Source organism: Ylistrum balloti, unplaced genomic scaffold, assembly GCF_031769215.1.
Source record: "Ylistrum balloti isolate Yb309-2 unplaced genomic scaffold, AGI_CSIRO_Ybal_v1 Utg369656, whole genome shotgun sequence".
Taxonomy (NCBI): domain Eukaryota; kingdom Metazoa; phylum Mollusca; class Bivalvia; order Pectinida; family Pectinidae; genus Ylistrum; species Ylistrum balloti.
Window position 1 is genome coordinate 1081267 of NW_026781909.1, and position 12959 is coordinate 1094225.

The 12959-nt window shown below is 34.7% G+C and overlaps 1 protein-coding gene across 1 annotated transcript; it reads right to left on the bottom strand.

Annotated features, from left to right (window-relative positions):
• Positions 1-558: 558 nt before the first annotated feature.
• On the bottom strand, positions 559-11818 carry LOC132557671 (uncharacterized). The gene is made up of 5 exons (XM_060222193.1): positions 11669-11818; positions 10064-10309; positions 2084-2227; positions 1164-1403; positions 559-625 (listed from the first exon to the last, which is right to left on the bottom strand). Exons 1-5 carry the CDS (start codon positions 11814-11816, stop codon positions 597-599), a joined length of 807 nt encoding a protein of 268 aa, XP_060078176.1. The 5' UTR covers positions 11817-11818; the 3' UTR covers positions 559-596.
• Between the last annotated feature and the right edge of the window lie 1141 nt (positions 11819-12959).

Sequence of the window (12959 nt, forward strand, 5' to 3'; positions counted from 1 at the left end):
AAGCTCCTGGACGGAACACTTGGTCTTATGATCCTTGTGTGTTTTCATTACTCTCAATGTAAACAATTATTTTGTTCATATTTTGCCCTAGTTTCATTGAATTTGAGTTTTGATCATGATTATGTTGAAAATGACTATTTTCTTCTCTCCCCATCCCCCCCCTCAACCACCTTTTCCATTTCACTTTCAATTTTGCCAGTTAAATCTCATAGAAGGATAAACCATTGTCTGTTTGACTAAATTCAAATCCGTTTGTACTTCTAATTTCTTCGCTATTGTCCGGTCCTTACTAAAATGACAATTCAATAATAATAAAAAAAAATAAATGAATAAACAACAAACTACATTTTTACAACTCTTTTTATTACGCTTGATGAAATAAATCTGGTTAATTTTATAAATACATTTACAGATTGATTAACAATATGAACATGGTTTTAACTATGTATTTTTAACGATGTATTTGCATGATTTCATCATGAAACAATATCTTCGATAACTTTTAACCAGGATTGGTCCCCTAAACAAAGTCACATTGCGTCTAGATTCCAGATGCATAAAAACTTGCGTATTCCTCCATAAACAATGCGGCCCTATCACTGGTTTAACATCATTTGCTTGAATTCTGAAATTTAAACAGATAGTCGCCGTTTATTTCATTTTAAGGTATAAAGTGTTACTTAACTCCTCTCGTTTGAGTTGCCGTCTGGTTAATCGTAAAGGAATGTAATCGATAAGAAATTGTTCATTTTTCCCGTTTTATACATACATATGAATTACATATATATATACACGTTACCATTGACTGTTTTCTTCGCTCTGACATCTTTGAGAATTTATGTTTTCTCTTTTTATTGGTTTCAATGTATTTTTTTCTTCAACATGTTTTTAAAAAATATGCAAAATAAACATATCAATATTGCAATTTTCTTAAGAAAGAACAATTTTGTGAATATTGAAAAAGATGAAATACAAAAAAGTGTACTTGTATTAATTGTAGGTATTTCTCTCACCAATCCAATGAAAGGGAAATAAAAAAAATATTTAGCATGTTTCTGAAAAAATATCGGATAAAATTTCCAGCTTTTTCAGTAATGATTTCTGAAGGAAATGAAAAGCAATTGAATATGTTGTCATTCAGGACATGTGGTATTTACACAAACCTTCAAAATCTATCCTGTCGTCCTTGTTTATGTCAGCTTCATTCATCATAGCGTCTACCTCGGCATCTGTTAGTGACTCTCCTAGGGAGTTCATTACCTCCTTGAGCTCACTCTTTGAAATGCTGCCGTCACCATCCTTATCAAACACTTTGAATGCCTCAAATAAATCGTGATGTGGATCCGAAGATTGCATCTTTTTCATCATATTGAGGAATTCCGAAAATTCGATAGTACCATTTCCTGTATGATGATAATAAGTTAATAATAAGATAGTCTTTATTAAACATTGTTTCAAATATATGAACCGAAAAACACCCAGACATGATTCTATTAGTATCCATGTACTTTCGTGCAAACCTTTGTATATCATCATCATACATCTTTGGATAATACATTTGTTGGCATGTCAGCGTTTTCTGACTTAAATAAAACATCAATGAGTTTTTCAGCAATTAAAAACTGACAAAATGAAAGCTTCAGACGAATAGAACGTAATATAAGGTAACAGTTATATGTAATTCTGCAAAGATGAAATGAGGGGTCGAAAAGAAGAAAACCAACAACGCTTCCCTCATCCTCTCCCCTTCAAAATGGTCACATACTCATCTTAGCTTTTTACATGGTAGCGGCCTTGATTCGGAAAAAGATCTTGTTACTTGTGCATGTGACCTTCATTGTGTTAAACGTTCGTTTGTATACCTGCTGGTTTGTTTGACGCTACTCCAGCTCCCACTTTGATAGCATAGCAGTATTTAGATATGATGGCCTACTTGATGTTGGCTGTCGAAGAAGCAGATCATCATTACTTACATGGTCTCCTCGTTATTTTCATGGGTCTGTGTAAGTAGTTATACGTATTCCGTCATTTCGATACAAAACAATATTTGTTTTATTTCAGACGTGTAAAGCAATGAAATTACCATCGGAATCTGCTTCATTTATCATGTCGCAAAGTTCCTGTTCTGTTGGTTTTTGCCCGAGGGATCTCATCACTGTCCCAAGTTCGTTTTCTGACACCCTTCCATCTTTATCTTTATCAAAAAGATTAAACGCCTCTTTGTACTCTGAAAATAATACATGTATGTATTGCGTATGCATTGAAAAATGAAGCAAAGTAATATTTCCACCAAAGACCAAAATTTATCTACATATCTAGTGTATCTATATATGTAAACCAAGACCTTAGTTATCGGTATGAGTAAAGAGATGTGCTAAATGTTATTGCGAATACTCTTTTCAATCTCTGTTAACGAGTTCGTGTTATTTCATCTCAAAACTTGCACACCAAGATGATTCTGAAGAAGAAAAGATCTCTCCAGTGCCTATAATGATTTAAATTTTTTAACTTTGAAGAATTTGCGACCAAGGTCAGCAATATTACAGATTTATTAGAGAGTTCATCAAATTTTTCTATTTGTTTTTGTTTAACAAAGTATGTGCTTACAAAATATAGATGATGCTTAACAAAATTTGGTATGTCTGCACACACTTTAGCAATCGAATCTCATGTCATAAAAATATCAAGCAATAGGATATTGCACATTACATGATGATTCTAATTATTTCGACCAGCTTAAGACAAAACGTAATTCTACAGGCTTCAGCAGGGTTAAAACCAGTACTGGAACTTACCCTAACGATCGCATATTTTAAATCTTTTCTTCTTTGAAGGAATATTTCGGTAAAGATTGCTTCTATACAAGAGGTATTCTTAAGAGGTTAGCCGATCAAATAAATTTCATAAGCCTTGCATGATTGATAAGTTTTCTTTTTTGGCTTCAGACTAAAATGCGGGGAAAATGCGTAAAATGCATAAAAAATAGATAGAAATACATTTTGATATTAATAAATATCACTATGCAGACAGACAAAATGCGCTCATCAATGTCAGCTGTGCTTTGCTAGACATTTATGAAATTTTGCGATGCAAACTAATGATGGTAAAGCAAATAAACGCGAACAAAAATTATAATGTTCTTATTTACCAAAATGATACAAAGGTAAATCCTCCCCTAGTCCCAAGTTAAATCCTTCAATTTGACTTTCAGGTATGTTGATGACTTATATAACAAGTGATTTATTGATGTTATATATACCCACCAGAACAGGAAATTAAGAACTCTTCTACAACAGCCACTTACCTCATTCTTTTCTGATAATGAATTCGAAAGGAACAGCTTTCTATCAAGCTGTATGATGAACATGCTGATTTCAATTTCCGTATTGTGAATTTTCCATTTCTGGACAGCAACACTCCTACATCTCTAATCTATGGTGTGTAAACACCGCAGCTTATTCGACATTCATGGACTTATTTAGAGTATCACGACAGAAACACACAACACAATGTTGTGAGAGATGCAGTTTGATGGAGATTATGGGGAAGTGACCTAATTTGAAATGCATTCATTTTGCGATAGTTGAACGTGTTTGGTGATCATGAGTGTGCTGAATGCACCTAGCTCTCATTTGAGAACATGTCATTACTTATTTGATTGACCATAATTTACAATACGGGTGTCGTCGATGAAGTAGCAGACGCTTATCGCTCCAGAACTTCTGGTCTTACTGTCTTTGTACTTATTTAGAAGTATCCGCATAACTTTTGCTCTTGTTTTCCTCATAGTTTCATTGACCTTGTGTTTGAACTAATATTTTATTTTAATTTTATTTTACTATTTTATTTTTGTTGTTTTGTTGTTTTTATTGCTGTTTCCCTTCCTCTTTACCGTATTACGCAACATATTTGAATTAATGACAAGTAGACATATATTTAAGTACAACATCAAAAACCTATCTGTAAGCCTGTAATACACACATGTACGATTCTGTTGACATGTTGGTTTTTCTTACATCATATAGAATGCATTTGTGATTCCAATGATTCCAAATTTAATCAAGTGTACGTGATTAGTGCTCATCATATACAACCCGTATGACAACATAATGTATAACATATTTATGTTAAACAATTCCTTGACAGTTATAATGATATTGAATAATATATATGAATCCTATCTTACCTGCAATTTCACTTTCTGAAAGATCTTCCTGGATATAAGAAAAGAAAACATGATGTAGAAGAGGATAACATATGAATGCCTATATGCATCAGATTTGTTTCTATTATGTATAAATTTTTTGATCGAATTATCAAAAGGGTCATTTTACCTAACGCTAACTCAACATTAAATTTCACACAGGATGAGAGATGTTTGCTGCAATTTCAAGAACAAGCCAATACAATCATATAATACGACGGAATATATCCCCAAGATATAATCAGCAGTTATACGACTGTAAACATTGGTCGTATGTTGATCAGGTGCACGTCCTTAAGAAATTGTAATCCGTACCATAATTTTCATTCTTATGCGATAAAAATTAATTCAAATCAATATGCATGCGAATCACGACCGAACGTGCTTATAAACACAAAATAAACACTTACCATAATATCAGAAGGACTGAGGACAGACTCCAGTCAGTGGTTATATTCACATGCACGAATATCTACAAACAACCACTAGTATATATTTCTGTTTTATCAAATAAGATTCTTGTTTTGATGGTCTTTAATCGACGGCACTGTTCTTAAGTTTAAATGATTGCGCACCGGTAGATAACAATGAAACAATCATACCGCAACACTCTAGTGATTTTAAATGACGCCTTTGTAAGAAATTATCTTAAACTTTGTTGGTTAACGGCTTTTCAACAATAGCAAAGTATTGATTACCATTTAGTTGTCTTCACAGAACACATTGACCGTTGGTGCTCGTTTGACGTACATAGTCAATATCTAAAAGTCTACCGTTATATACCAACATGTCAACATGCCAAAGAAGGGAACGTCAGTATTTCTATAACAAACCTATTCAATTTTAAAATTGAATAATATATGTTTATTTCGCGATTATTCGTTTTTCCCTTTAGCGCTGCTACTGTCATCGAAACCTAACACGAAATGTTGATATTTTGAATGAAAGTGGATGGAATAACAGGGGAAAGGGGCACCATTTGACAGAAAAAAAGACATCCATTTCGACACCTGCAAACATAATCGGATACGGTACCGCCTTCTGTTCTTACGTATCGGATTGATAATCCTACAGAAATGTGATAATCCAATCATCTAAGTTACTTGAATTCTTCATCAATTTACGTCTCTCGAGACCAAAAACGTCATTAAAATACCAACAATTCAACATGATCATAATTCAAACTCAAATTCAATAAAAGAAACATTTACACGTAGACTCCTGAAAAGAACAAGGAAAATAAAATTAGGTGTTCCTGAAGAGTAAACGTCTTCTGCTTCATCGACAGCACTCGCCATGTAAACCTTGGTCAATCTTATTAAATAATGTCACGTTTTCAAACAAGATCAAGGTATACGACAACGGAAACAAAAAGCGAACTAACGTGTATCAAACGCGCCAAGCTTCATATCGCACAAAGGAACCAACAGGTAAACTAACGAGTATCAAACGCGCCAAGCTTCATATCGCACAAAGGAACCAACAGGTAAACCAACGAGCATTAAACATGTCCAGCTTTATATCGCACAACAGACCAGCAGAAAGACTAACGAGCACCATACACGTCCAGCTTTATATCACACAACGGAAACAACAGACAAACTAACGAGCATCAAACACGTCCAGCTTTATATCGCACAACGGAACCAACAGACAAATTAACGAGCATCAAACATGTCCAGCTTCATATCACACAACGGAAACAACAGACAAACTAACGAACGTCAAACTCTCCAAGCTTTATATCACACAACAGACCAGCAGAAAGACTAACGAGCACCATACACGTCCAGCTTTATATCGCACAACAGACCAGCAGAAAGACTAACGAGCACCATACATGTCCAGCTTTATATCGCACAACGGAAACAACAGACAAACTAACGAGCATCAAACATGTCCAGCTTCATATCACACAACGGAAACAACAGACAAACTAACGAACATCAAACACGTCCAGCTTCATATTGCACAACGGAACCAACAACAAACTAACGAGCATCAAACACGTCCAGCTTCATATCCCACAACGGAACCAACAAACTAACGAGCATCAAACACGTCAAGCTTCATATCACACAACGGAAACAACAGACAAACTAACGAGCATCAAACACGTCCAGCTTCATATCACACAACGGAAACAACAGACAAACTAACGAGCATCAAACACGTCCAGCTTTATATCACACAACGGAAACAACAGACAAACTAACGAGCATCAAACACGTCCAGCTTTATATCGCACAACGGAACCAACAGACAAATTAACGAGCATCAAACATGTCCAGCTTCATATCACACAACGGAAACAACAGACAAACTAACGAACGTCAAACTCTCCAAGCTTTATATCACACAACAGACCAGCAGAAAGACTAACGAGCACCATACACGTCCAGCTTTATATCGCACAACAGACCAGCAGAAAGACTAACGAGCACCATACATGTCCAGCTTTATATCGCACAACGGAAACAACAGACAAACTAACGAGCATCAAACATGTCCAGCTTCATATCACACAACGGAAACAACAGACAAACTAACGAACATCAAACACGTCCAGCTTCATATTGCACAACGGAACCAACAACAAACTAACGAGCATCAAACACGTCCAGCTTCATATCCCACAACGGAACCAACAAACTAACGAGCATCAAACACGTCAAGCTTCATATCACACAACGGAAACAACAGACAAACTAACGAGCATCAAACACGTCCAGCTTCATATCACACAACGGAACCAACAGACAAACTAACGAGCATCAAACACGTCCAGCTTCATATCACACAACGGAAACAACAGACAAACTAACGAGCATCAAACACGTCCAGCTTCATATCGCACAAGAAAGACATATTTCTTCATTAGCTGTCTATGACGACCTTAGACTTCCCTATAATTTTCGTCAGTCTGCATATGTCATTTGTCGACATCTTGAACGAAAATCGTGGTAATTGGAAAAGTACTTTGACTATCGAATCAACTGCGAAGTGTAAACCCCACAGGTTGGGAATGCAGGAATGTTGCTATAAAGAGATGGAAATTTACTATAGGAAAATGGAAACCAGCACGCTAATCATACAGCTTGATTGAAAGCTAGTTTGTTGCTAAATTCAAATTTCGTATGTATCATAGTTTCTGGGATATAGACAAGAATAATGCTAGTAATAGTTTGTTTTGTGTAGTCGACACATATGAAATAGACCGAACGGTGTAGAAATAAAAACGTGCCCTCTCTGTCCTCTCTCTCAACCCCACAACCTTTTCGTGGATAAAGATTTTCGTGATAAGTGTATTACAAGAAGTTTGTGTCGATTAATTCTCGCGAAGCAAACTATTATAGTATATAGTTGGTTTACAGTAGAGACCTTTGTATCACATGTACTATTAATGTATAGAATATAATTTACATTGTACAACACACTCAAGTGAATAGCACTTTTTAATGTATATTTAGAATCGGATATAGAAGAGCAAAATAACGAATTAAACCAAACATTTTTGTCTCGACCTTGAAAAGACTAACGAGGAAAACCCAAACTGATCGGTGGAATTTAAAAAAAAATAGATGGACAAATGCACTGGCAATAAAAACATTTCGTCATTTTCATACAACTGATCATTTCAAATTAACCTAAGTGCATGTACACCGTGCCACTAGCCAAATTAAAACATGGCATTCAGAGTACGACTAAACGTCCACAAGAAATGTCTACCAAAAAACAAACCGCGGTGATTATCACAGTAGCTCGATATTGATATGTATGTCCATTTGAAATAATGATTGATTATAGCTAGAACAAAACAGATCTTGTGACATATCAAAGGATCTAATACCTCGGTATTATGCCTTTATTGAGATTTCTTCAGCTGCGTGAAGATATACATATTACGTAACAGTAATATTTATTTCACTGATACACAGATAAAAATATCAACCCTACTGTCTCCTTAGTTGAAAAAATTATTCATTTACAGACGGGGATGTTATTTCACGTTTTTCCTATGATAGATGTTGTTGGTCTATTTTAAAATCAAATATATATCATTTATAACAAATAAGACTGTTATGGGACACAAAACATATTAAGGAGTCAAGAATGAAATTATTTTACATTGTTCTGTCTCTATTAATCGAAATATACCTGGTACAAAATAAACTTTAGTATTCTTTGTGTTTACAAAACACCTTTAGAACCTTTTAACGTTTTGATATTTTCGATTTAATGACCTAATCTGTTAACATAGCATTTAAGCCAGACAGAGTGGTCTCCCGCCTTTTGTTTAACAAAGAGTAAGAACTGTGTGGTGATATCTGTGTGACTGGTAGCTATTTTTAGTAACTTATTTAGTCACATTACATCTCAGTTAAGTTTTCATTTTATATGAGATCTTAAACGAGTGTTAGAAGTGACTGTGTTATGTCTGCGAGTCATGGCGAGCAAAACTTAACGTGGCGTCTCACAAAATCCAACATGAAATGGAGATAAACCTAGGATATTTTTAAACATCATTTTGAAATCGATGTTGTTGCACCATTTTCAAATCATAATATAACGCCATTGGCCATATCATGTCATCAATATCGATTTCTGACTGGCATAGGAGAACATACGTTCTCCAGGATATATCACAGGAGTGACATAAACAAAACAATATTACATGAGCGAGTTCACCAAACAACTGGTGAATGATAAAACCATTAATATTAATTAAATGGGAAATGTCTTAGTTCATACTGGAAAGGAAATTCATTTCGGTAGTTTTAATTTTCAGCGTTTCCGTGGATGGAATTTAAAACAAATTCATTTTCTAAAATAAGATTGATAAAGAAACCGACTACTTCTGTAAACAGACCGCTGTTTAAGATTGTAAAGTTGCCGTTTTTACAGTACCCCTTTAATTATACCAATACTATTTATATAACGAATAAACACTATAACAACATATAATAATTACTGAATTGTAGAATTTAATTGTCATTCAGTGTGTTTACATATGACCATGTGTATAGCACCTCCATCTGTCGGCCACCACGAGCAAATAGGAATTTCCAGTGTGTAGACGTTGTGATAGATAGTTTGAGACATCACAATACCATCACTGGAGGCGTCAAGAAATCTTCAAGGGCGAGAACTCCTTAAATAAGCATGAACTAAGCCACTTACTGAGTTTATTCAAAGGACTTTCTGTCTGGCAGGAGGTAGTAGCTCACTACCTTCACATGTTTACGGTAAGTATATGGGTTGCAAATTCTGAAAAAATCAATTTGAATACTATATCAAGTTTTATTCGTTTAATGCATTTGAAACTTGAGAATAAGTTTATACTAAAATAGGATACATACGATGTGAAGCAAAATCTTACCTCGAGACAATAATTATTTACTATATACGTTAAAGGTTAGAAATTTTGATTGAAGTCATTATCTAGGCACGTGAAATCCAGATGATATGAGTGGAGTACGTGGTATCTAATGGGGCAATGAATATTGGGTCTATAAGTACAATATAGGTAAATAAGTAAGTATGATTCAAGAAAATAGGTATAAGTTATGAGATCAAGAGAGTCAACGAAATTAGGTTAATAAATGTATAGTAAGTACAAGGTAAGTATAAAAATAACTCCCATGTAGATATAGAGAAAATAAGAGTTTACTGAGAAGTAAAGAACATCTATTGTCAAAGGATAAATACTATTATATTAAATAATATCGCAGAAACACGTGCATCAGAACCACTCCGACATCAAAACATGGTTAAAAATATAATCAAATCCAACATGTACTAAAAAGAACGTATTTTTGTTGTGCAATATATTTTTTTCAAGTTTAATTGTAGCTTTACCTTCAAATGCAATTTGACCGGACCCTGTTTTGTCCGCTTCCTTAATCATTTCCTCTACTTCCTCGTCGGTCAGTTTCTCTCCGAGATTAATCATCGCCTGTTTGAGATCTGCTGTAGGTATCAACCCATTTCCGTCCTTATCGAACACTCTGAATGCTTCCCGAAGGTCTTCCGGGGTGTCCTTTTCCTTCATAGATTTCAGCATCAATGTGAGAAATTCTGGGAAATCTACCAGACCGCCGCCTGCTAATAAATCATAATGGAATAGATTAACTATTAATTACGTCACTAGAAATATTAATGTGGCCTTTGAAGTCGTCGGACGTCATCCAGTGGAGTCGGTTACCCTCTTGGTTACCATACTCAACCCTCAACTCTTCTAAATGAGATCGCTCTCTTAGACTTGCATTTCACTTTCGGTCAAAGGCCAAGGTCGCTGGTAATATAGATGGAATAAAGTCTGTTAAAAAAATTGCATAAGCCAACCGAATTCACATGCATTTTCCTTAGTGTGTGTGATCAGTATGTACCTACTGTCGGAGAATCGAAAGTCGATGTAATTCTTACTACATGTTTTTGTTTCTACAACTAATGCAAAACCTTAACAAAATTCGTAATCATATATTGTTTCCTCAACAGGTCAAAGGTTAGGACTTAAGGTCAATGTCACTAATTCCTTCAATGTAAAAATTGTACATTTAGTTTGCTTGTCTCTGTTAAAATAACAAATCAAACATTACGTCCTATTTTGAGTGGTTGCTTTTCAAGTGGGAAAGCCATAATTGCTGATAAAAATGCTTCCCGTGAACTCGAGTGAAGTTTGTATGCTTTATTGTCTTACTGGTTTTGTTTTTCGAACCCGGCCTGTTCGATGTATCGTTGACACGATATGATAAACCTTTTAATTGATTTACTATATTAAATATCTGGGGATAAACCCGACATGTTTAAATCTTCTGTCTGATATTCTATTTTGTTGTGATCATCCAATGATTTTGACCCGCTATCCACTCTTGTCCATTTTACTTCATATACAAACATGTTTATTTGTGCTCTAGTTACACCCATCATGAACTGTACAGGATAGCAACTTTACTGATTAACTTTTGATCTTGTTCATTATCAAATTACCGTTTCTACTTCATGACTACCTGTTACAGTGCAGCTCCATTCATTGTCCCTGATGTTGTTGGTACCTAATGCTATTCGTGCAAGTTATTGGTGTTTGTTTAACACCCTGATGTTATATAGTCGTGACCCGATGTGTTTCCTGTCGCTCCAGACCTTGTAAAACGTTATACCTAACGTGATTGTAAAGTCATCGTGTGTTGTGTTTCATATGAGATACTATGGAAGCCTTGTATATTCTATGGAAGCCTTGTGTATTCTGTGGAAGCCTTGTGTATTATATGGAAGCTTTGTGCATTCTGTGGAAGCCTTGTGTATTGACGTTGTTGTGGACTCTTCATCATTGTGGGTTGTGGCAAGGAAGTTTTTGCATGCATCTCGATCGTTATGAAAGAGTGTTTTTGACTCGTAGCGTTTTTGCTGACTTTATGAGTTGTAGTAGTTTGTTATTTTATCAACAGAAGACAAATAAAATACCTTTATCCTCGTTCTCCAGTTCATCTATCCTTTCTTGTAGCTCTCGTTCTGAAGGATTCTGACCTAATGACCTCATTACCATGCCAACCTCCTTAGTGGAGATAGCTCCGTCGCCATCTTTGTCGAACAAACTGAAGGCTTCTTTCATCTCTGTTAAGTAAAATCATAAATAATGATCACATTAATTCCATGTAATGTTTAATCCAGTGATACATTCAGCTGAATTATACTTAGAAAATAAAAAGGTTTATAACATTCTACAGAGACAGACTTCTTTCGTGACTAGGTATTGCTCAATTAAACAGGTCACGAACATATTCCTTAACTTAGCTTAATTACCATAAGAAAGTGTAGTTACACATATTACCTCATTACACCACATACTGTTAATATGTTGATAAAACAATGCTTAATGTACGAGAATAAGTAGTTACATAGTCTAAGCCATCTTCCTGGTGGCGGCTGAAACTTGTTAAGCCAGTATGGTGTAATGTTAGCTTGCTTTGCTCAAAATATGTCTTATTTATATTATTGTTCTTAATTATGTATCATATAAGCACTTCATGTTTGTCGTTCTGTTCAGGGGCATGCCAAAATGTTACCACCATATTGTTTTAGTAGTCTATGTTCTCCATTTTTAGAAAAAAAGTGAATTCGAAGAATGGACCAGATTTTGTTATTATAGTCCATGTGTTTATTCTAAATATATACGTAGGACAACATTGTTATTTTCATGTAGATATCAGCAATAACACTGTTTAGAATCTTAATCTTACCTGCAATCTGATCTTCTGTCAGTTCGTCCGCCTGTAATTTGATATAAATATACTTGTAAGTGGACTATAGAGTGTTAAAACGATTTTTGCTATTTCTCATTCGATGACATTAGACCTATCATGACAACTGTCATTTTCTAATCTGGAGATGAATTACACAATATATTGTTATACTGATAATGATGTCTAATATTTGAATAGATCTACGCCTCCTGTATTTTATTTTTAATTTGAAGATGAAATGATAATGAAATAGATAACAAATTTTGATGTTAAAAGCGTCCTTACGAAGGTCTATTCTGGTGACATTCTTTTCTGAAATTCAACACATTTTTGTGTTGTTTTTATGATATATACTCGAACGATCGTGCTGTGTGTGTTTCAACCAGATTTCAGATAAGTTCCCCCTCCATTCAAGCAATCTCAATGTTCAGAAAGCTCAAATTAAAGCAGACACTGATCTTTAAAAATGAAATAAGATACTTTTTTTTATGTTAAATTCTCGTTATTTCTGT